Source organism: Argiope bruennichi, chromosome 8, assembly GCF_947563725.1.
Source record: "Argiope bruennichi chromosome 8, qqArgBrue1.1, whole genome shotgun sequence".
Lineage (NCBI taxonomy): Eukaryota > Metazoa > Arthropoda > Arachnida > Araneae > Araneidae > Argiope > Argiope bruennichi.
This window is the reverse complement of record NC_079158.1, coordinates 99,289,847-99,316,813: the sequence shown is the minus strand read 5'-3', so window position 1 is coordinate 99,316,813 and position 26,967 is coordinate 99,289,847. Positions and strand designations below refer to the sequence as shown.

Here is a 26,967-nt window from a genome sequence, read left to right as displayed (position 1 = left end):
AGACGACTTTTAAAAACGTCGACAGCTGCTTTTCTCCGCATAATTTAATTTCTGTTATGCAAATCTTGCAAATTTTATTCACAAGAACTGAATTATTAGAAAGCTTTTAATAAATGTTTTGACTTTATTAATTAAGTAGTTCATTTTCTTTAATAAAAACATGAAAACAAACCAAATCATTATTCGTTTTTAACATAATTTGTTAAAAACTATTTTTAAACTTTTTGTATTCTTCGTCTATTCTGAGGTGTATTTTACTAACATTTCTTGGTATTAATTCTTTGAAAACCGATAAAAAAAAAATTCTTTAAAAAAGTATAAAAAAATAAAACAAATATTAAAAAACAAAAATAGAATAGCTCAAACGCTTACCGTTGCTTTTATAACCTAAAATTTCTTATTTGCCAAAATATTTATTAATCTTGGAAAACTAATGAAAATTTAAAGAAAAATTTCAAGGAATTAAAACAATTAAATTTTAAATTTTAAGATAGAATAAAAATATGTCTTGTTTGATTAGTTGTTTGAAATTACTGCCATAAAATTTCGTTTATTTTCTAATTAATTGAACAAATAAAAATAAAAATTGGCACTTCGGAAAATTAAAAATATTCTTTCCGTAATCCTAAATAATAAATATGCAAGGTAATTAATTGGAGTTTATTATTGAATGTATTTAGGAGGTGATTATTAATGAAATTAAGATTAGAGTTGTTTAAGATTTATAGAAGATTATTAACCCAATTTATATATAATTAGTTTTTTGCTTTCTTGACATTTTTAATCGTTCGACTTTAACATGTTAAACTTGATATGTCATAATTTTTAAAAAAATAATTAGCTCTACAATTATTAATAATAGTCTATTTGAGAATAACTTCCATGATAAAAGTTTAATAGCAGAATTAATTTGGATTTGTGCTGGGTTTGAAGGGAAGTTATTGTAATCCGCAATTAATCAATCTAGTACATATTTGGTTTATCGACTTTTTAATTGAAAAACAATTAGAAATTGCAAATAGAGGTGAAGAAACAGAAGAAGGTAACCGAGAAGTAACCCATATTATTATCCTCTGTTCTAATTAAATTCTTTTTAATACATTTATGCAGTGTAGCATTTCAGCAGTAAAGTCAACATTGGTTTGAATAATAGCTATTGTGATAGCTCATCTTTTGACTGCAAAGCATTCCAACGGCTTTCCAGTTTAAAAATAAAAATTCGTCCAAAAGAAAAGGCAATTTAATAAATCTTTTTTATAACCTAGCTGGTAGACTGTCCAAAATGTTCCATTTACTTTGCAAAATAAAAACAATGTTTATAACCGAAAAGAACGAAAAAAAATCTACAGAAAACACTTAATGAATACATTGCATCTCGGAAAATGCATGTTTCATACATGCGCAGAATCATACTTAAGCTGTAGAGTAACTACGAAATATATTGTTCCATTTTGTGCCAAATGTTTTAGAAAATATCATTATATAATTGTTGTTAATATATTTTTGATTATTTGTTGTTATTAAAATATTTCTTGATATTCATTATATATATTGTTTATTGATATATTTCTTGACTTCGAAAAGCAATCTAGAAATCAGAAACGGACGAATGAAAAGAAAAAGTAATCACGGATCTACTTTTCGGACATTCTATTGTTTAAACATTCTCTTCCATTGCATCTCTTACAGTTACACTAGCGCTGAATCCTGAAACTTTCTCCAAAGGACGCCTCACAAAGAGAATCCATTTGGATAATGCATTTCCAGATTCTGACTCAATTCCATTAGGTCCCTCTAACACATTTCTGGGTGTCTTCTGTCCTTTGTTTTCATTTCCTTTCGTTGTTTTTCCCTGCCTTACTTGTCCCGAGGGAAAACAACTGTACAGGAGTCATCTGGAGTCGCTGTTCTCCCAAAACAAGCGACCCTTTTTTATTTCTTTTTCTTCCTCTAGTCGGAATTGGAATTGGGTCTTTCTCCTGAGCATCTGTCAGCAGGAAAAACAACCAGCCAGGTCTTTTCCTATTACGGGTATTAGGAAGTACATCCCCCCCCCGAAAGTCCATAAATGTTTGGTGCTCTCATTTTGTCTTACATAATGCAATTACTTCCCTTGCTTCCATCTGATATTTTCTTCGTTTCTCCCTGTCAGAAACAACTGGTGTCATTGATGCCGAGATAGATGCTTGCACATTTTCGCGGATTCTCTGTAAATAAACAAAAACGTATATAAAGGAGGTGCTTCTTTAGAAAAAAACTGCTGAGCATTTATTCTCTAATTGGATGACCTCGATTCTACTTTCACTTAAATTAAATGTAGTAGAGAAGAAAATCTGAACTAGATAGTAGTTGGGGATTAAATGATGACAGTGGCAATCGCCATGTTTCGGGTCTTCCGGTGGTTCTTATAAACACTAGTTTATGAATTAATTGCAAATGAAATCAGCTAGGATGGTCACCTTCACCATACTCTTTAATAAAGATGTTATTCCCTAGAACTTCTTGCATGAAATTGGCATACAATAGTTATGAAATATTAACCTTTAGCATAAATTTAGCATTTTTACTGAATTTATCATATGATCTTTGGCGAGTTTTTTTTTTTTTTTTGGCGATTAATCTCTAGTATGCAGTTAATAATATTCTAAAATAGAATTTGTGTTTTAGACGCGTTTTTCTCAACCGATTGAAACAAAATTGTGCCACAAAACTACATTTGTAGTTCAAAAAATCCCATGCCAAATTTGATATTTTAAATAAATGCATTTTTGAGCTATGGAGTTTGCATGTTTCAGAAATTACAGACCGACAGACAGTCAACCACTTGTTAGATTTGGCTTAAACTTTGTTAGGTGTGTATATTATATATGTTAAATCTTTGTACCAAATTTTATCTATATTGCTCTTGTAGTTAACTTATATTCGAACAATTGGCAGACAGACTTCATCTGAATAGATTTTGCTTAAAATTTGGTAGAAATATAAAAATATGGAACAAAGACCGGATACGAAATTTTCTCCATATAGCTCAAACAACTTTTTGAGTTACCTTTGTCACATACAAACAGGCGGACATTTTCCAAAAAATATATTTAACTTGGGGATGTATAAGACATGGAGATTCGTCAAAATCTCTAGTTTGAATTTTTTTGACGATTACAATACTTTCTCTATACTACGTGTACGAGAAACGTGTATATCCACAAATCCTAACGTTGACATAATAAATTTATACAGATTTTCCTATAATCCACCTTTATCAACAGAATAATGCTACAGAAATTTCATTATAATATGAGTCTGGTACACGTTAAATCTGAAGTCAAACGTCACGTGTTCTGCCATTGGTATGACATAGAACTTTTGAATGAGGGATACCGGATCATGTGTTATCTTTGTCATAAAATCGTGGTTCAAACTTCAACGGATTCCCCCTCATATAAATCTCTTCTAAAATTTGAATCGGTTCCATAACTTATACAAAAACCATACAGCAATTTTTATTTATTCAGTCCTCGCAATTTTTGAGTTACTGTTCGCAAGATTTAGTACCATTCTATTTCCTTGTTTTAATCATCACAGTTATCGAATGATAGAGTGAATGCGTTCATAGGTAGATTAAATGAAAGCGTTCAGAGTTCGTATAACTGGCAATATTTTAATCATGAATGTTTTCATTGCTTAGAAATAATTTCTGACAATCTTTGAAGGGTTGTCTTTTACTTGTCGCAATGATGTGATCCCAATTTCTTTCCACGAAGGTCATCCATTTGAAACTCATTTTCACCTACCCTGTACAACAGTATGATTAGATCATACTCACAACAGTATGATTAGATCATACTCACAACAGTATGATTAGATCATACTCACAACAGTATGATTAGATCATACTCACAACAGTATGATTAGATCATACTCTTGTACAGGAAAAAGTGATGTAGGTCATACTCTTGTACAGGAAAAAGTGATGTAGGTCATACTCTTGTACAGGAAAAAGTGATGTAGGTCATACTCTTGTACAGGAAAAAGTGATGTAGGTCATACTCTTGTACAGGAAAAAGTGATGTACGTCATACTCTTGTACAGGAAAAAGTGATGTACGTCATATTCTTGAACAGGAAAAAGATATGTACGTCATACTCGTGAACAGGAAAAAGTGATGTAGGTCATACTCGTGTACAGGAAAAAGTGATTTACGTCATACTCGTGAATAGTAAAAAGTGATATAAGTCATACTCCTGTACACGGAAGAGTGATGTAGGTCATAGGTCATACTCTTGTACAGGGAAAAGTGATGTAGGTCATACTCTTATACAGGAAGAGTCACGAATGTCAATCGGCTTCACTCTAGGGTAGTATGAAACTTCGGTTGAAGAGTATCGACTGTCTATCTACTTGTTATTTATAATTTCAGACTTGTCCAAAAATAGAGGGATCCGATAGCCTTTTTTTTAACTGCCTTGTTTATGGTACTGCAACGTTCTAGGTTTAAAACCTTCACCACTGTAAAAACTGGCGTGCAAGCGGATTTGATGCAAATTAAATCCATAGGGACCGAAGTTTTTTTTTTTTTTCATTTGATAGGAGTTTAATTTTGACTAGGGGAGTGCTAGTTCAGGTCTTGTCCTCGAAATCAGACCACATTTCAGAATTACGATATTCATTTTGAAAGATCCCTCATGCTTCTACAAAAAGGAATAATATTATAATTGAAACTAATCTAAATTTTCTCAAGAGAGTTCTCATGTAAATTCTATATATCTAATGAATGAAATTAATCAAACATTATTATCTTCCATTTTTTAAAAGCATTTCTTTCTATGAGAATTTTTTAGTAATTTTGAATTGTAGGTCCAATCGGAATTCTAAATTTTAATTATTTTGCAATATTTTTTAATTTAACTTTTTAAAGGTTTGTAAGTAAAACTGAATTAATTGTCCAATTTATTTTACTCTGACCTTGTTAGAAATAAAGTAAATGCTATAGTATTAAAATTCTAACGATTGTTCCTAACGGTATGCAAAGTATTTATTTTGCTCATAACGATGTGCTAGCATCAAACTGCTAATTGTATTATTCCTTTAATAATAATAAATGTGCTTTGCATTTATAAAATATTGAATTATTTCATTATTAAGATAATTATTTCACTTTAAGATATTTTATTGATATTTTTGAAACTATGATTATTTAAGATTTTAGTTTTTTTTTTTTTTTTTTTTTTTTTTTTTTTTTGCGGGGGGAAGAGGGGAAATTAATGAAGCATCTAACATAATTTTTTCAAAAATTCATTTTGATTACTGCTGTTTGCCTTTCGAATTAAGAGAAACTGGAAACAGAGTTTTTAATTGCTGAGAAAGTCGGAACATCTCTCTTTTTATGAAATTAGTTCGTAAGAAATAAAAATGATAGAAATTTAAACAAAAAAAAATTAATTTACGTTTTCTTAATCTGTATCCTATTCTAAGTAATACTTACTTTCTAGGAATAATTTTTAGGCCTAAAAAATTTACTGCCTATTTTTTTAAAGTATGTAAAAAAATAATTTTGAGCTTTAAAAATAGCATAAATAATTATGCTACTGACTTAAAACTTTGTACTTTTGGCAGTGGCTCCATCTATGATTGCATATATAAATTGAATTCTCGAAATGGAAAATAATGTAAGAATGAAATTGCATTGGAAAAAATAACTTTTACAGGCAAAATTCGACTCTTACTTTGTTTTCCAAGCCGATAGGTTCGTGTTCCATTTCTATTTTTTAATTATTTTTCAATCTATATAAAAATACAATATAGCTATATTCTTCCAATTAGATGCAATTTTTACAATGCGATGTTACCAATGGCGGATTGCCCACTAGATAGACTAGACAGTTGCCTAGAGTCACTAAGCTGAGAGGGTGTTGCGTATAGATCAAATAAAAAAAATTAAATTTCCAAATAAATAAGAAAAGATTATTAGAAGATTTCTTAATATGAATTATCTATATTTATGTTAATTAGTTCTTCTCGAGAATTCCTTCCTCTTCATTATTAGATAAAATCTTGAGTGTGAGGAAATTTACTGATAAGAAATAACAATGTAAGACCGACTTAGTAATTTAGTTATTTTTAATTTATAAATTATTAACATTAAAGCTATTAATAAAAACTATAATAGTTTTAGTTTTATTTCCATTTAATAGTTTTCCATAATTTTTTATGTTATTTAGTAATTAAAGATAGCAACGGAGGTTAAGCACTGTCAAGATCGAGCACTCCGGTTATATTTATTGTACATATATCATTAGTGTATATTGTGTATTAGTGTATATTATGTAATTAGTGTATATTGTTTTAAATGCGGGTCCAGATGTTCAATCAAATTGTCCTATGTTTTGCTGTGCTTTGTTTTTGACATAAAGCATTTTTTATATAATCGTGGATTAATATTTGTTTACAGATGCATTGTTTCATGAAATGATAATCTGTATTTATCTTGGAATTTTCCCCCTCTATTTTGTAAATCTTGAAAAAAAAAAGAAATTCCTTTTTTCGTTCTAATAAAAAAATCTTCATATAAGAATTATTAACAAATGTATTCCTAAAATTCCTAAATCCTTTTTTCATAAAGACATGCAAACATCCTAAAAATCTTCTTTATTAAAATGAAGACACCCTTTTTTCATTCTTTTATGCTTCAACAATTAATTTTTTACCAAAAAAACACAAAGCACGAAAATGAATATCAAAAATTCTTCAAGCAGTATTAGCCCTTTTTTTTATCCCAAAAAAATTTAAAGTAAAGAGAAAGCTATGTACCTTGTCAACAATTGACAAACTCTAACTTTCAGGTCAGGTTCACACTGTCATGTTCAGAAACGATAAATAAGTTACAGCCATTTTTTTTCCTACTCTTTAAAATTGTATAAATTAATTAGTGTTCTCAGTCTCATAATCCATCCACGTCTTGTGCACTTGTGCGGAACAACCCCTTCTTGACATTCTGGAGAAGAATTACTTTTTTCTTTGCTTTCGTCTTCTTCTTTTCTTTTAATCTCTCTATATAACATCTTTCTTCGCCATCACAGGCAATTTGTTCCCTTGTAATAATAGAAAAAGAAGAAGAAAACGAAATCTCATGTCGGTCTGTTGGTAGTAAAGGAATTATTTTATCCGGGGTGCGCGTGCTAAAAAGAAACTTTTTTCCGAATGGTTTTTGTGAAGAAAGAAACACGTCCGGAAGCTGCTTGTTAGGACTTGAGAAGTAGTAGACAGCGAAGAAGTAGGAAAGGAGAGTGAAAAAGTAAACAGATAAATAAAAACTTTTTCATCGTGTTTTTTAGGCGATTAATAATCCGCGTCAAGTTTTTGGACGAAAGGTTTTTATTTTTTTTGCCAATTTTTCTTGGCGCGTGTGTGTTTGCAGTTTGTTGTTCGTTAAAGCAGATTTGTCAAGAATATTTTTTATGTCTTTTTTTCCATTCGTTGTTATGGACTGGAAGCATGAAATACACATTTAAACATAACCAGTGAGGAAAAAGTTTTGGAATGTAGAAAGTGGCACTGGGTTCTTTTGAGTTATAAATTTTAGCATAGGACTTGCACACTTTACGATAAATGTAAATAAGCAAAAGTGAGTTGCGCTGTATTAATTTCAAATTGCTGAAGGACATTTTTTCTATTTGAAAATGGCAAAAGGAGAAGGTTTGTTTATAAATGTTGGCAGAAGAAGATGAAGCAAATATTGAGAAAATAAGGGATTTCAGCGTCAAGAATTTAAATGTATCATGTAAACATTAACTTTAATATTAGATGAACAGATGTTGATTATATACCTGTTTTTACAGAAATGAATGAATTTGATCCACAAATGAAGAGGAGTGGGTAGATATTATTTTAATTTAACCCTTTCTAGGGCCGTGGGAAGTATGCTTCCCACCAAACTTATCAATCTTTGTATGAATTTATGCAGCTTGGCATAAGTTCTGACAAATTTTTTTAGAAAGACAGAAACTTAGATGTTTTAGTTCTTTATTTTACACAAAATGATATGTCTTGATTTGTTACTTAATTATTAATTAATCAAATTATTTAATTAATCAAATTTATCTAATAAGCTAAATGAATCCCTTTTCTTATTCTAATTTCAAGCCTAAAAATATTTTAACATAATATGACTAGAAAAAAAATGTCCCTTTAAAGGGTTAAATAAATCCTCTTTTATGAAAAATTTTTAATAGAAACGTTTTCCATATGTAAATACTATATTAGAAATACATTTTTCTTAAGCATTTTTATTGGATTTAACACAAAGATTTTTACATCTTACAAAGGATATCCGAGCCTTATTCAATTTAATAATTGTGGAATGGTGAATTTTACATGTAATTAATTAAATAAATTGAAAAGATTTAACATGAAAGCTTGCACATGCTTAGGATTCTTATTAGATCTTTTGAACTTGATTTTATGTGTTTGCAGCATTTAACTATAAAATCATTTAATGAGTCTTCAATCCATATCAGCAAATATAATTACAATGAAAAATACGAAATGAATGAATGAATAGAACGATAAAATTGTATTTATATAAATTTCAATATGCAATTAAAATCCAACATACATTTTAATAAATAATTTTTAGAGTCTCAGTATATATGATAATGATTGATATTTTAATGAAGCTCCTTTTATACTTAAAAACTGTATATAAAGACAGTTAATTTACAGAATCTGGAAATGATGAATTATTTTGAACAAACTATTAATCTGCAAAAAATACGTTTTTTTTTTTTTTACTTTCTTCTACAAGTAGTATAGATAAAGTATAATAATTGTCAAAAAATTCGAACTCGAGATTTTGAGGAATCGCCATGTTTTAGACCTTCCTGAGTTCGATGTCCTTCTGTCTGTGTGACAATGGTAACTCAAAAAGACTTTGACCTTGAGGATGAAATTTGGTATGCGATCTGTACAGCAAATTTGTAGATTTTTGTCAAATTTTGGGCAAAATCCATTCAGAGGAAGTCTGTCTGCCCTGCTGTTCGAATGTAATTTAACAGAATAACTACAAAACGAAGAGAGTTAGGTTGAGAGATTCAGTACACAGATTTAACATCTATCGTGTAGACACCCATCAAATTCTGAACCAGTTCGAATTAGAGGTTGACCGTCTGTCGGTCTTTACTTCCAGAAACATGTAAATGCAATAACTCAAAAACAGAATGAGTTACATATGTTAAATTTGATATGGAATTTATGACTTCAAGTATAATTTTTTTTGTCAAATTTTGGTTTTAATGACAAAAGTTAATATTTCGTAACTATTGTAAGCCAGTGCCTAGCAAGGCATTCTCTGATATAACACATTTATTAGAGAGTGTGCGAGAACGTTTTGAAAGACCCCCCCCCCTGGTTATATTAAATGAATTGTCTGATTTTAATAATCTTTTTTTTGTGTGTGTGTTTGTGGTCTTCTTAATTTAGATTGTTTTACTTGTAAATATCGTGTTTTTATTGTATACCGTGAATGCGACAACCGTTAGACTTTTAATGAAGTGTGTTCTCGAGACAGTCTTTTCTGAGTGGGAGTTGGTGGTAAAATTTTAAGAGAAGACAGTTCACGAAGTGACTCGCGTGTGTGCTTTCCGAAATTAAAAATAATTACTCCCTTAGAGAGTTTAAGGTGGGTATTTTTATCTTTTTAAGAAACTATCCCTGCTTCATATGTTATAGAGGAATCACTAACATAATTATATGTAATTAAAATGCCATGAAACTACGTAGCTGAAATAATGTATAATTTAAATTAGCAAAAAATATTCAAATTTATTAAAAGACATTCATTATTACTCTTACAACAAAAGGAAACTGTAGACTATAAGATTTAAGTTTCTGGATGAATTACTCACACAAAGAAATGAACTCGCAAGATAATATTGTGTTTTTTTATACCACATTGTCTGAAAAGTTTTCCCATGTTAAGTTTTAATCAGTAGTTTCTTCGGACTCAAAAATAATTATTATTACTGACTTTTATTTAACTTGGCATGTTTCACATTTATAAATAGGAAATTTAGTAATCGATGTTTCACTCACTTTCTGATATGCTAACGTTCTGAATTTCGACCAATTGTTTGTTCTTGATGATGAGAACTCGTTATTTTTCATTTATCAATTATTAGGTAATCTTTTCATTTCAATTAAATTTGATTCCATACGAGTAGCGCCATCTGAAATAAACGTGTTAAAAAATTCATTGTGATGTTCTACATGATACTTAAATACTTGAAGAAAAATTTAAAGGCTAAAAAAGTAAAAAACAACATAAAATATGAATGTCGCAAATGTGTCGATAACCAGAACGGCTACTCAGACCCGCCCGAAGGCACACTGAAAAATCTGAATGACTGGATCGCTGCGACAACAATATTAATGGGAACTATGGTTGATTCCTAAGGACCATCACAGGCCATGGTACAACATTTCGTACAGGAAGTAATTCCCATCATCAATAGGAGGTAGCCAATTCCCACCATTTCTGTACCCACCAAGGTGGCGAGAATCAACCACCATACCGGAAGCTTCTCATTCTCAATTCTGAAGGCCCTCCCCCTATGAAATCAAATACTTCGACTAAGTTAGCATAGATCTTTGACGTATTATGATATTTCTTTTTGTTATATTTTTTAAAGATAATAATCTTATCTTATATCACATGTTAATATCTTTTGTCTTTCGTAATTTAGTTGTTTCGAAGGCCATGTACTGAGAAGGAGTGGAATCACATGTTATCTACTTCTGTAGCATTTCTGTTTTAATCTTGAGTCATTGAAAATTTACTTTGAGCCATTTAATTTATTAAATAATTATTAAAAATGTAAGGATTTTTTAGCAAAATTTTCCCTTTTTAATTTCCTTTTTTTTATATTTTCAGGTCAAAACTGCGAGGTTAATTTATGGGAGGACCGTTGCGGGTCGCACTCTTCTTTGTGTCGGGGTGACTCCAAGTGCATGGACTTGGGGGATGGTGGTTTTGGATGTGAGAATTGTTCCCATGCTTCCTGGAGCAGCCGATTGTGCGAGCTGAGGGCGCGCTCTTTTACCAGGGGCTCTTTCCTGACTTTCCCCTCGCTTCGACAGAGGCACCGGCTACACATCAAGCTGAGGTAAAGTGGACATTTTTCATTTCTTTTTTCTCCGTGAACTAAAAACCGGTTCTTGAATTCAGTCTGGATTGCAATAAACTTTATATAACATACAAGATAGGTCAAAATTTAAAGATTTCATATCAAAATTTTACTATACAAACTTTTATATGTTAATATATTTATTTAAAAATATATAGATTAAAAGGTACTTTATCCAAATTTTGAGTACAAAAAGAAACAGATTTTCATTGTGGTAATACAAATTACAATTCCTGTCAAACCTTTTTCTGCACGTTTCGTGTCAGAAATGTTGCTTTTTATAGTAGTAGCTGTATTATGAGCTGATGCTGTGTTATGAACGGTTAACAGTAGTAGCTGTGATATAAAATGTTAACGGTAGTAGCAGTGATATGAGCTGTTAACAGTTTTATCTGATGTGATACTCGTTGTTTAACATATGATCCCATCGATAGATTGATTGGTCGATAGTACTGATTCAGTCAGTAGTAACTGATTGAGTTAAAGAATTATCATCTTTGGCAACAGGATAAGGAAATCACACAAAAATTGGTGGTTTGTGGAAGATTGTTTGCATGTGCTTCATGTTCCTTGATTGATTTGAAAGCTCCCATCTCAGGTGTTATTACCAACATTGAAAGAAGTATATTACTGAAGAATTGACGAGCATGGCATTATAGATTTGATAAATGCCATGAAACAAAAGAAGGGAATGTTAAATATGTGATGCTTATAATCCAAACGAATATACTACCTCTTGATGTATTTCTTAAATAAATACTATTAACCCTCTTGCTTCAAATTAGCATTTTAAATTACATTTTCCTCTTTGACTCACTCTGAGTATTTGATGATATGAAACACAGAGTGAACACTCAATAAAAATATTTCTCTCTCCGACCTAGTTTATCCAAAAAGCGTAAAACTGATACGAATAAAAGAATTGCATCTTCCAAAGGTCATTATTCCCTTGTTAGAAAATACTTATTGGTACAAAAAGCATTCCAGATTTCTAATTTTCTGGTAAAGATTGCGTGGAATTGCCTTGTAAATTACTATATAATATGTACAGATTCATGAAGTGCTCATAACCATCCATTTATTTTGAATTTCAGTGGCAAATTTTCTTGTAAGTTTCAATATTCTGTTATGTTAATTTCCTTTGATTATTAGATTTTTGTGGGGAAAAAAATATGGAGACTTGCTCATAGGTCTCTTGTATTATCTATACCACAACTTCTTCTGATACCAAAAAATGTGCATCATCCATTTTTCATTCCCGATTTCCTAATGATTAGGATACCCACATTCATAAATTGCATCTTGCTATTAGACCTCACATAAAGCTATGTCCATATTACATATTAGACTCCACTCCACCTTCCAGAAAGTTATCCCTACAAATATATGCTTCTGATATAATTGAGCTGTGAATTATTAATTTCCCTTTCAGGTTTGTCACTCGTGAAAAGAACGCCTTAATCTTGTACAATGGCCGATATAACGACAAGCACGACTTCATCGCTATGGAGATCATCGATAGTCAGCTTGTGGTGTCCTTCTCTCTGGGAGCGAACGTCTCCGAGGTTTCGGCACAGATTCCTGGTGGACTGAGCGATGGTCAGTGGCACGAGGCGGAGCTTTCCTACCTCAACAGAGTGAGTTTTTAAAAATGAATTTTATATTTCGAGCTGTAGGCATACTATAAGGCGATGGCTTGGGCAAACACGACTTCAGAATAGAAGGGAGGGGGGGGAATCAAATATGTATTTGGGAAAAATGCATTTTTTAAATTTAAGGATTTTGTCCTGATTTTGTTTGATATAAGATTTTGGTTTAAATGTATCATATTTATCCAAATAATGTTTTATTTTTGAATTATCATTTTTATGTCTGCTTTAATTTACAACCGATAGATTAGGTATAAAACTTTATATGGAGTAACAATTTTGGCGTAAAAATGTAATGCAAAATTTCTTCAATCTGCCTCATTATATTTTGACTTTCTTATATATGATGTATGCAAAGAGGAGGTATTGTTATCATCAAAAAATTCGAACTCGAAACTTTGACAAATCTCCACTTTCTAGACCACCCTTTGTCCGAAAAACGCGTTTTTGAAATTTTATCTTCTGTCGTTCTGTCTGTCTGTTTATAAAAACATTAACTCGAATATACAAGACAAATGAAATTTGGTGCGTGGGTTCTGTAGCTTTCTATCGTATTTTTGAAGAGATCTATTCAGATGAAGTATATCTGCCCGGCTGTCCAAGTATTAATGAACTCGTTAGCTACAAAATACAAAGAGCTAGATGCATAAAATGTTTTAGTTTAGTTAGATTAACATCACATTCTAAAGCAACACTAGGGCTATTTGGGGTAGGCTCGTAATTTTGAACCGAGATCGGATGCCGAGACGACATCTGAGCTGGCACCCACCTCTCCACACCACACCACAGGAGGATGTTTGGTCCTAACGGATTTAACATGCAACCTCCTTACGCAACGGTTCTTCGGTAGAATCGGGTCTCGAACCTGAAACCCCACGGCTCACGAGCCGAAATCTTTCCAACATAAAATGTAATACACATATTTAGTGTTTAAAATATAGATTTTTATCAAATTTTCAATCAAATCTAAAACAGAGTTGACCATCTGTAGGTGTGTACTTTCGAATGCATATAAATGAAATAACGCGAAAACGCAATGACCTAAACAAATGAAATTTTGTAAGTGATCTTGAAGCTATATTTGCAGCTTTCTGTGAAATTTTGATTTCAATCAGTTGGAAAAATAGTGTTCAAAATACATATTCGATTTTCGAATTTTTGTGTATCAACCACATGCCAAGGATTAATTGACAACAATCGCACGATACTAGATTCACGATAAAGATCTATATCTCGTACATATGGTTCGGGACCTCTTACATAAATCTATTTTGCGAATTAAGTATTTGTATAGCGTAGCCATACAGTTCTTGCTTTTATGTTAAAAATGTAAAACTGGTAAAAATGTGGACATAATAATATTTCTGTACACGCACTCTGCACATTCAACGACATTATTGTATAACACACTTTTGTAATAACTGGGGTTGCGATATGATATTTAATATGCACTGTGCATGCTTAACCCTTTCTAGGGTCATTGGAAGTATGCTTCCTACCAAATTTATCAATCTTTGTATAAAATTATGTAGGTTGGCATAAGTTCTGACACATTTTTTTAGTAAGTCAGAAACTTAGATTCTTCAGCTCTTTATCTCAGACAAAATGATGTGTCTTGATTTGTTACTTAATTATTAATTAACCAAATTAATTAATGAATCAACTTAAATTTAACTAATAAGCTAAATGAATCCCTTTTCTTATTCTAATTTCAAGCCTAAAAATGTTTTAACATAATATGACTAGAAAAAAATGGCCCTTTAAAGGGTTAAGAAGCCTAAAAATAAGATTAGGCAAAGAAAATTTCTCAAATGCTTTTACAGGGTGGGATAAACATATTTATGTGGACCCCTGACCTACTCCTCATTGCTTATCGCAGCCTTTTCAAAAATTTAGGCATAATAATTCAGTGCATTAAGAGATTTGAAATCATTTCCGTTCTCTAAAATTACCCTTACGTTTAAATTACCAATGCAGATTTATAGACGTTCTTTAAGTAATTACTATATAGTCTCCTCTTGCTTCTATGTATCTCAACTTATGAGTGATTCCTCATTTATTGTTCTTCCTTTCCAGACTGCGACTCTCAGTATAGACGGATGTGACGTAGGTGTGGCCGTCAAATACGGAAATGACCTCAACTACAAATGTGCGAACTCTGTGACTCACGAGTTGGAACCTAGGTAGATATTACTTTAATTTTCGGTGCCTTTTAGAAAAAATTAACAGACACCAGAATATTTTAAAAGGCTAGAATTTTAAGATAGAAAATTATTCACAAATCAAATAACATAGTAAAATGAATGTCAAAATACAAACGAATCATTGTTCGTTTTTTTATATTCTAGGTGTGCCGATTTAATGCAGACGTGCTATCGTTTTCTCGATTTGACTGGACCTTTGCAAATCGGAGGACTACCGGCTTTGCCATCCGATTTCCAGATTAAAAATAAAGATTTCGTGGGCTGCATTATGGATTTATATATCGATCATCAGATGGTAGATCTAAACACGTATGCATCGTTATTTCTATTACTTTTTCTACTCGCTTGTCATAATGAAATTATTAAATGTTTGATATTATTCATGTTCCATTTATAATGATTCCTTACTTTAAATTCTCGTATTTCCTTTTAAAAAATATAGATGAGGGATGCTAAAATATGAATTTGTTTTTTTAATCTTTTTGTTTGATAAGAATTTCTTCATTATTTGTATAATGCGTTGTTGTATATCGTACGTATAGGTATATAAATACGCTATAATTTCCTTAACTACTTTCACATTTTTTATATAATATTTTTTATCAAACTTTTTAGAATATTTTCAATTTATTTTATCGAGTTTTATGACAAGAAATTTTATAACTTTTATACAATTTTTCTATATATTTTAATTTAATCATGCTTGCATTATTTCAAATTTTTAAAAATGTGTTGCGCATATTTAAATATGACAATTATCACTAGTAAAAACATTGGATATAAAAATTGTGTTACATATTTTTATGCGCATCGTAAGCGTACGTTTTGTAAAATTACAAAAAAATTAATTCAATAAAGTATGCATTTCTTTTTGAACCTTAAAAGATTTTGAATGTTATGTAACAGTTAATACTTAATTACAAATTATTATTTTTATCATTAAATTAGATATTAATCATCTGATGTAACTTTTTAGAGTAGAGCAGATTTATTTTGTTCTCATAGTATCTGCTGAGTAATATTAGTTTTGCGCACTGTGCGCATTCAACCATCTTAATAACAGCATACTTTTGCAACAATCGGGATAGGTTAGTTCCTTTCCCTATACTTCAATAAAAAAATTAATTAAAATCTATTTGATTCTAAATGTTATTAATAAGATAAATCAATTCCACGAGGGGAGAGACTTCGTAAGTAAGGATGAGTAGTTTCGGGTATAGTAGTTGGTTCTCGCCACCCTGGTAGATGCACTAAAAACTGGGGGTCTGGCTCCGCCTATCGATGACGGGACGTACTTCCCAAGGGAAGGGTTATTCCGTGGCCGGTGATGATCCTTAGGATTCAACCATATTTCCCTCCAGTGTTGTTGTTGCGACGGTCCGGTCATTCAGAATTTTCCATGTGCCTTCTGGCGGGTCGTAGTAGCCAGTTTAAAGTAATAAGATAGACCAATGGTTTGATGAAGTATAACATTAAATCTTCTCGACTTTCAGGTTCGTGGCTGATAATGGAACTTTGGTGGGCTGTCCTCAAAAGAAAGGCTTTTGCCACTCTCAGCCTTGCCAGAATGGTGGTACTTGTGAAGAAGGGTGGGGATCTTACCATTGTCACTGTCCGCCCGGATTCGGAGACAAAGACTGCAGCACCAGTGAGTAAATCATGCTTAATTTCCAATTCGTATGTGAAGTCACATTAAATTTCTAGTATTCCGAATTTGATTTTAAGCTTCTTAAATATTTAGATTTCATAATTATCCACACATTTATAAATTGCTTGATTGAGGAATAATGATGCTATAAGCCATATTTGGATTGAAATATAATTCACTTGAAACTGGGACATGCTAGAATATAATAGAATATTTGTGATAATTTTATGTCAAGCAAAATTTTCTTATCTGATTTAAATTATCTCTTCTTACAATTATCTCTTCTTACTTCTAACAATGATATGATATATAATAAATTCTTATTGAAATAATTAAATAATACATAATAATATTGAAATAATCTACGGGAAATTTCTGATAAAACAAGTATCATGATAAAACATGAAATTTTTATGCAAGACCTGGAACAATAAGTATTTTGTAGTAACATGCAAATCATATTCAACAATTTGACCACAAAGATAGCTAATATAAAAAAATGCTTTACATTAATATAATATTTTAACAAGTTAGATATAATAGTAACGGAATGTCCTATAAGTATATTTTATTAAAAAGTGTTTGAAGAAATTTAAAGAATATTACTATTGAGATTACTTAAGAATTTAAGTATTTGCCAAATAATTTAATTTTTCATATAATTTAATCGTATAGTAATATAGATAATTATTTAAAATGCATTATTTTACATGTACCTTAAAATTGTATATGAATATGATTTAACCTTGTTATTTTATTCTGTTCGCTAGAGGAACTCTGTTCATTATAATATTTAATGAACTAGATTCATTAAATATTAGATTCTGACGCCAACCATTCGAACTTTTGATTATGATTAGACTATGAATTAAAATGAAAATGCTTTATTACTGTTTTGATATGCAAAATTCGATGAATAAATTTCTTTTAAAAGGTAAAATGTTGGATTAATTTCTAAGTGTCTGGCTTCTGCCAGTTTTACTTTGGCGTTTAAATCTATCAAAATTGGACGAAAATAAAATTTTATATATTTTGCATATTTTTTTTGTTTTTGATTTATTAATTAAATCCAATAAGTCTAAACAGCTAAAAATATAAATAATTTATTAAAATATTTAATAAATTAGATTCATTATTTTACACTTTCAAATTAAATAATATCCAATAAAAACAACTCATTTATTCGAAGTTTAATTTATAATGACTTTATATGTAATATATTTTGGGCTGATTTAAAAGTTTTTATATTTAAAATGCATCATAGCATTTTATTTTATTTTTATTTAGAAATAATTATAATATATAAATAAAAATATTTTCAAAATAATAATAATTTTTGACATATTGACGAACAATTTTTCTTTGTTTATTTTTCATTCCTACGTAGATTTATGGAAACAACTCGATCGAGGTAAGATTTTTTTTCCATTAACATCCGCTGACTGATTTCTTTCAAAAATTTCATATTCATTAAATTCACATTCTTTTATCCTCAGATATCGAACCTGTGAGGCATTTCCTTGGCGACGGGTTTCTTATTTTTACTCCTCATTTGAGACCCATACAGACGGAATGGCCAATCTCTCTATCCTTCAGAACTCGCCAAAAGAATGGTTTACTGATGAAGGTCCAACTGGGACAGTCGAGCCATGTTTCGCTTGAAGTATCTAAATATTTATTTTTATTAGTGAAAGTCATAGTCATATAATTGTCATTGCGCCTTAAATATCATTCTGCATTGCTGAAGACTGAAATGTCAGTCTTCAGAAGGTTTACATTAAGCCAGTATTGTCAGTCTGGGAGATCACGTGTTTATAAAAAGGGTATGTACGCATCTATAGAATTGACAATACTGGATTAATGAAAACCCTGATTATGTAGATATCATGTACAAACACATTAGTTGTTTTATGTCTTTTTTTACAGTGAAAACTAGCTCTAATACTGGGCGCTGTTTACACTTGCTAAATCACTCATTACGACTTATGAGGAAATAGTTTTAAACCTAAAATGGCGCTTTCTATAACTGCATCATTGATCAAACTTTGTAAATTGAAAATATTTTTAATCCCTCAGCTATGGATTTAATTGATATCCTGATTAGATGATTTATTTTATTTAAAATTTAGTCAATTAGAAAGTAATTATAACGTACATATAAAAGAAAAAAATATTCAAAATGTATGAAACACCCATCGGTATAAATACATTAGCTCTAAAATGATAAAAAATATTGTCGAAAAATAAGCTTTGAAATATTTATAAAAATATATTATAAATATTAAAAAAAAAATTGTGAGCAAATAAAAATAAAAATTTTATTTTTGAATGTGAAAGTATCATAAAAATCTCTTTGTTATAATATGCTTCGAAATTGTCGAGGAAAATTTATTTAATTAATTTGAATAAATGCGTTAATTTTAATAAATTCACATTAAATTTGAAAAAAATTGTGTTAAATTTTAATACATTTTTAATTGCATGCTTATTTTTAAAGATCCTTCCCTACTGAAAAACTACTATTGAAGAAGTAAATAAGTTAGAACCTATTTAGAATTTGTTCAGAACCTATTTAGAATTTGGTTAGATTGGATTATTTGGTTAGAACCTATTAGAATTATGTAGATTTAAGCTCAATGATGTACGATATAAAATATTTCCTTTCGTAGTCTCAATAAAAAAGTTTAAGCTGCTGTAAATCAAACACTTTTTAATATCATATAAGTTTAAGTAGATGTTAGCCTATAGACATTGATTTAATATTTTTAATAGTAATCATCGGCAATAAGAGTAATAGTTAATACTAATATTATGTCAGTTATATTTAATTTTATAAACTAATTACATTTATACCAACAGTTAAAGTAAATTACATCTTATGTCTAGCATGTTGATATAAATTGTAAATTACAGAATATATCCTGCTCAGACAAGAAAAGAGCCAAATAAAGAATGGGTTGAAGTGGGTATGTTGCAGCTGCCCAGGGCGTTATTGCTTCTTACAAGCACAAAATATCAATATCATCAGTTTTCAATTGTTATATACGAACAAAAAGACCAATACCTACTTACTTGCTCGAGGCTGAAACACTTCTAGCTAGTCTTTATATTTAGGGTAGCGAAAAATATTTTTGTTGGGGAAAAACAGAAAACATGCGATCGCGCACAAACTGATTAGTTTAAGGAGGCTAAACATGCAGATTTATTGTATGTAATCTTATTATATTTTTTCCCTCCATAATATAGAAATATAGAAACAATGAAATAGTTATTAACGAACTTCTTTAAAAATGGTGTTATAAAATCTATGAAGGAAATAAAAACGCAATCTTATAAAAAGCAAATTATATAAATTATACTTAGGAAAAGGATAAGAAATGGAAGAAATTATGTTTATTTTTCTATTTTATTGATCTTTTTATTTTTATTTATTTATTATTATTTATTAGAATTATTACACTCAGAATTTTTGTCCAAATTCTTGGTACATTCTTGCATATAGCAATATTTATTCATTTTTACTTCCTCATGTACAAAGTATATGGAGAGGAAGTATTGTTATCAACAAAAATCAGTCGATCTCAAAATTCGACAAACCTTTCTGAGGCTGAACAATACATTTTTGCAATTATGTTTATGTATCGCTTCGTCTTTTATTAAACACAGTAACTCAAAAAAGATCTGAATTAGGCGGATAAAGTTTGGTAGATTTTACAGCATCAGATTTTCATCAAATTGCGTTCCATGAAATTCATTCGATTCGAAATCTGTCTATCCGGCTGACCGAATACAACTGAATTCATTAGCAGCAAAACATAAAGATATGGATAAATAAAATTTTATACATATATTATCAAAAATGAAGCTTGTTATCAAATTTTGAATAAAATATGTAGTTTGTGCCATCTCGTGCATTTAAACCAGATCGAAATGACTAAATTAATTAAATTTGATAACGAAACGACTAAACGAAATGACTAAATTAATTAAATTTGATGTGTAAACTTATGACTACAATTGTAGCTCAAAGTTGAAAATGACTAAATTAATTAAATTTGATGTGTAAACTTATGACTACAATTGTAGCTCAAAGTTGAAAATGACTAAATTAATTAAATTTGATGTGTAAACTTATGACTACAATTGTAGCTCAAAGTTGAAAATGACTAAATTAATTAAATTGGATGTGTAAACTTATGACTACAATTGTAGCTCAAAGTTGAAAATGACTAAATTAATTAAAAAACGAAATGACTAAATTAATTAAATTTGATGTGTAAACTTATGACTACAATTGTAGCTCAAAGTTGAAAATGACTAAATTAATTAAAAAACGAAATGACTAAATTAATTAAATTTGATGTGTAAACTTATGACTACAATTGTAGCTCAAAGTTGAATTTTGCCTTCAATCGGTCAGGAAAAAAAACCTTCCAAATACTTTTTCGATTTTCTTGTATTTGTGTATTAACCGCATGTTAGCGATTAATCACTAAAGGTCACACGTTAGATTCATGCCGAAGAGCGGTATTTCATAATCGTTGTTCGCCAGTACCCTGCAATTAATACATACGTACCAATTTTCTTTATTATACTACGAAGTATCCAACTCGCATATGATTTGAAAATAAAAATGTGAGTATTGGTGAAGTTAGGAAGAATGGTCTTTAGTTCTGTATTTAGTTTCTATTTATTCTATATAGTTTTTTATACTTTATGTTAACTTTTTTAAAATAATTTTTTTAGTTATTATTTGAAATTTGATAATGAAATAATCTTTTTTTATTACAGATTGCTGATGGGTTCATTAAATATTCCTTCAATGATCAGTTTTTCCTGTTAAAAGACATAACAGTAAATGATGGCGTGTGGCACAATGTCGAAGCTAAATGGATGACTGCTGGTGTTTGGCTCAATCTGGATTATGGGCAGTACGAAGTACGTGTGTTTAGTTTTATTGTATATTTATATATTTATCGCGGCTTATTATTTCTATGTTTATCGAATTATGACTTTTAAGAAATTTAAAAACCTTTAACATTTTAGGAAGAAAAAAAGAAGCATTTTTTATGTGAGAAGAAAACTGATAAAAAAAACCCAGCTGTTAAAATACCCCCCCCCCCTTTTCATCTTTTAACCCTTTAAAGGGCCATTTTTTTCTAGTCATATTATGTTAAAATATTTTGAGGCTTGAAATGAGAATAAGAAAAGAGATTCATTTAGCTTATTAGATAAATTTAATTTGATTAATTAATTAATTTGGTTAATTAATAATTAAGTAACAAATCAAGACACATCATTTTGTCTGAGATAAAGAACTGAAGCATCTAAGTTTCTGACTTACTAAAAAAAATTTGGCAGAACTTATGCCAACCTACATAATTTCGCACAAAGATTGATAAATTTGGTGGGAAGCATACTTCCCACGGCCCTAGAAAGAGTTAACTAGTTTTTTACTCCATTATTCAGTTTTTGTTTTAAATTAAACTCTCTTTTTTTTAAAATTTTGCTAAGCCTAAATATCTATGAATTTATATTTTTGAATTTAACCAAGAAGAAAATATAGATACTAAAAAATTTTAATACTGTTTCTTTCAATTTTAAGTCATTTCTTTTCTCCTTCGCATAAAGATATAATCATTTGCTGATTTCAAGAAATAATAATAATTATAATAATAAAACATTTTTCTTGTTTTTGAACCTAATGAATGGTAATAAACTTTCAGTTCATTATATTAATAAATGATGAAGAATATAATTAGGAAATACAACTTTAATTCTGTGTTTCTAATTATATTGTCTATTTCTCTCAGAAACTTTATAGATATCTTATGAGCCTTAGTAATAAAATATTTATTATTTCAGTCTGTGGAGCGTCTGGAAGGTCATATCAGAGGCCTGTACGTCGGAAAAGTATCTGTGGGAGGTGTTCAACCTTCTGAAGGGCCTGAAAATTTAGTATTTTTTAATGGTTGCATACAGGTAATTAATTCTATATTGCAATTATAATCTTTTAAACTACAGAGCTATCGATTTATTTTATCTAATTTATCTATTAAATATTTATTCTAATAAATATTATAAATACTTTAATTAATTAAAATTTAAGAACTATGTGCAAACTCTGAAATATTTATTTTCAAAAGCTTGAACTTCTGATATAATGTATTTAACTCCTTTTCTAAAAGCTAGATAATATTGATAATATTTTAACTGCCAATCCAGATTAAAAAGCATTTAAAAAAAAATAAAATTATGGATTATACTTAAATACACGGGTACTGCTGCCAAAAGAATTTTTTCAATCCCTAACTTGCCAAATTTGGCTAAAAATTTATTATTGATAAGATTGTATGGTTGGCGAAAGAGTCTCGATCTTGGCGACGAAACAGTTTTCATATTTTTAAGTTCAACCAAATTGTACCGATTCAGATTAATTTTTTATATATTTTTAGGATGTACGAATCGATATGAATCGAGACGCTTGGTTGAGACCGTCTCTGGAGAGCAACGTGAAAGAAGGGTGTCGAGTGCAAAATCCCTGTCACGGAAATCCTTGTCCTCATAATAGTACCTGCGTGGATTTGTGGGGACATTACAAGTGCGAATGTGAAGTTGGTAAGTGTGCGAGTTTGAATTCATCAATAAATTCTTTGAATTCACCTTGGGAAACTTTTCGAATTGAATGAGATTTTGACTGATTCTAATTAGAATGAGTGATTTCTTTAAAATCATTTATGAATATCAGCAAATCTGTATTTAAATTCAGAGAGCATGAGATCATGAGATATAGCTGCATGAGATTGTGGTGAATTGCATATAAGCCAGTTAATAACTAAGCTGCACAGGGAATTGCTTTTGCATAATGGTTATGTTACTGGATTGCTAACCACATGGTCCCAGGTTCTACCCTCGCGCATCCCCAACCCCTACATTGGTGACCTCGGACGATGAACCTTCAACCTTCGTACTGCTGTTGTGGCGCCATCTACCCGCAACCAAAGTCGTCAGACTCTCTTGACGCAGCAGCAACAGCAACTACTCACCCACACATACACTCGCCATAACGCTTGGCGCTACTCAAATGGGTACAGGCACATTAGAATCAACAGTAAAATACATCACCACTCAACAGCCATATCATTCGTCTCATCTCCAACTCACTGGAGGGAGAGTCTGTGGTGAATTGTATATAAGCCAGTTAACAACTAAACTGCACAAGCAGTTGCTTTTGCATAATGGTTATGTTATTGGACTGCTAACCACAAGGTTCCAGGTTCTATCCTCGCGCATCCCCAACCCCTACATTGGTGACCTCGGACGATGAACCTTCAACCTTCGTACTGCTGTTGTGGCGCCATCTACCCGCAACCAAAGTCGTCAGACTCTCTTGACGCAGCATCAGCAGCAACAGCAACTACTCACCCACACACACGTTCGCCATAACGCTTGGCGCTACTCAAATGGGTACAGGCACATTAGAATTAACAGTAAAATACATCACCACTCAACAGCCATATCATTCGTCTCATCTCCAACTCACTGGAGGGAGAGTCTGTTGTGAATTGTATATAAGCCAGTTAACAACTAAACTGCACAAGCAGTTGCTTTTGCATAATGGTTATGTTATTGGACTGCTAACCACAAGGTTCCAGGTTCTATCCTCGCGCATTCACATACCGCTACAAGATCATGCATTGATTATCAATTACGACACATCTCCGAAAGCAGCAGTCTGTCATTTTGTGGAGCAGACTGGAACCGATTACTTGAAAGATTGTTTGTTATTGACAGGTACACTTATTGATTAGTTAATTAATTGTCATTTGATAAATTCTTTTTTCTTATCCAGGTTTTGTTGGAGATAAGTGCTTGCCGGTTTGTGAGGTTAATCCCTGTGCAGAGGGGTCGAAGTGTAAACCATCCTCCAAGTTCTCACTGCATGATCATCACAAATATGGTTATACGTGTGAGTGTGATACTCTGCACACTGGGGAGTATTGTGAAGTACCCCTAGACCATCCCTGCCCTTCCAACTGGTGGGGATACCCCATCTGTGGTCCTTGCCACTGTGACACGGTGAAAGGGTACGATGCTAACTGCAACAAGACCAACGGAGAATGTACTTGTGAGGTAATTTGGGATATCTTTTTAAAATATTTGTTTCTACGCTGTATTGTTTCCCTCTGTTTGTAGAAGAAATAATTATATGAAGAGAATTTTTGACAAATACATTTAAATTGTAATCTTTAATTTTTCCATTTGTTTTTTATTTCACCTTTCACTGAAGTTGATAAATCATTTAATTTCCTGAAGAAGTCCAGAAAAAAAGTTACATTTCTATAATTTAATGTACGTATTTTGAAAACTATTTTGTAAAGCAAAAACATGCCTGAGCAATAAAAGGTAATCATGTTCTTAAAATTCAGCTTTTATTTGTTTGTTGATAGTTGATACAATTGTGTTGATAAAATTAGTTGATAAAATTTATGAAAAATAAAATTTGTATGTGATTTTTTTATGTGTATTATTTTTATGAAAATCCCTAAATATATCTTAAATATGGTATTAAAATTGAAAAACCGTTTATTCGACCTATGCTAATATGGACGATAACATGTTAAATATGTTTAATGGAAATGTATGGTCCACATATAACTTAAAAGGAACATATATTCATACATAAAGTGAAAAAAAAAAGGTTTTATCTTTTTTTCTTCATTTCAATATGTTGTAACAATTTTTGTAATGTAATTTAATGAAATGTAAATAAATTGAAACTTGATAATAAATTACTTTGTCAAATGATTCATGAAACTGATTTTGAATAAAAATATTTCCTTGTATCTGCTAATATGAAAGAAAATTATACTCTATAATAATTAACTGATAATCTTGAAATCTACATACAAGATTTTGAAATTGAAATTTGTAAAGGAAAATCTATTCCATGATATCCATTTCTTTTTAAATTTGTATGTAAATCTTCGTTTAATGAAAAGTTATTTAATGCATTTATAGAAAGTTACCAGTTTAGATATCTTTGAGAAATATACCAGATGTTAATTCATCAGCTAATTTTAAAGTATTAAAGCTGTAATAAACTTATGTTAAAGGCGATTAACTATAATCTCAATTTCTTATGATTGATGTTAAATTAATATTCAATTAAATTAATATTATTTTCATTTAATATTAATTAAGAGGTAATATGTATTTAAACCCATCATACCCATAGTCAGGGGAAAAATAAAAATGTGTTCTTAATAACTGATATTTGAAATTCATTTCCATTCTAGGACAAGCATTTCCAACCGCCGCACAGTGACATCTGCTTCGATTGTGATTGCTACGCCACTGGCTCCTTCGGCAACAGATGTGATCTAATAACTGGCCAGTGTAAGTGCAGAGCTGGCGTCATTGGACGCCGATGTGATTCTTGTTCCAATCCCTTTGCAGAAGTCACGCTTAGAGGTTGTGAAGGTAAGGAAAAGCAATAAAAATTTGGATTGAATCGTTCTCGAGTGGTTCAAAATCTTTCATCTGTAATCTAAGTTAATATATGAATTGTATAAATTGAGCATATTTTGGTTTCTAGACGAAGTTTTTGGTCCTAAGTTTGATAATTTGATGATTTGGAGTCGCTAATATTTCTACTTTTAAAGAAAAATTCAGGATCTTTCGAGAATATATAAAAAAATCGAAAATATATGTTGTAATCGCTAATAAGTCAGCTACTGTTTGACAACGGATTGTAACACCTTCCGCGCTTTTTCGCATGCGTTAGGATGGGTTTAATTCGACAAAATAGGGGTGAGAGGAAAGGTAAAAAGAGGAGATGTTTACATTTAACAATGAAGACTCGCGGTTTTATGAAGCGTAAACATTACAGATAATTAGTAATACAGAAAGAAAAAGGTACTAATGCAGAATAAAATATTTCAGAGCAATTTGTATTTAATATAAGGTACATAAACATTTAATTATGAAGAATAAATATAAAAAATTATGTTTTTAAAATTTGAAAATTACTTTTTTACAAATTAATAATGATCTATTTTATATTAAAATGTTTCTTTTTTATATGTTATTAAATTTTTCAAGAATATTTTAATTCCCCTTTTTCTGCTTCTTGGTCATACTATTTAATGATATTATATAAATTTTCTTCGTACCATGGCTGAAAGCTTTTTTTTTTATCACTTTTGGCTACACATATCAATACGAAATTTTGAGTTAAAATAAAATGATGTCAGAAATAACACAACACTCCCATACACGTGAAAAAA

General features: G+C 30.4%; 1 protein-coding gene across 3 annotated transcripts in view; it reads left to right on the top strand.

The window, feature by feature from the left end:
• LOC129980934 (protocadherin-like wing polarity protein stan) overlaps positions 1–26,967 on the top strand; it is a 529,937-nt gene that overhangs the window by 472,721 nt on the left and 30,249 nt on the right. For 2 of the 3 annotated variants that reach the window (XM_056091438.1, XM_056091437.1), the window contains exons 6-17: positions 10,925–11,156; positions 12,610–12,814; positions 14,903–15,009; positions 15,175–15,339; positions 16,524–16,678; positions 18,066–18,089; positions 18,175–18,341; positions 21,470–21,616; positions 22,544–22,660; positions 23,134–23,296; positions 24,531–24,811; positions 25,978–26,161. In XM_056091438.1, the coding sequence (XP_055947413.1) occupies positions 10,925–11,156; positions 12,610–12,814; positions 14,903–15,009; positions 15,175–15,339; positions 16,524–16,678; positions 18,066–18,089; positions 18,175–18,341; positions 21,470–21,616; positions 22,544–22,660; positions 23,134–23,296; positions 24,531–24,811; positions 25,978–26,161 (1,947 nt within the window). The remainder of the gene's footprint in view (positions 1–10,924; positions 11,157–12,609; positions 12,815–14,902; positions 15,010–15,174; positions 15,340–16,523; positions 16,679–18,065; positions 18,090–18,174; positions 18,342–21,469; positions 21,617–22,543; positions 22,661–23,133; positions 23,297–24,530; positions 24,812–25,977; positions 26,162–26,967) is intronic. The other variant, XM_056091439.1, reaches the window with a different exon arrangement.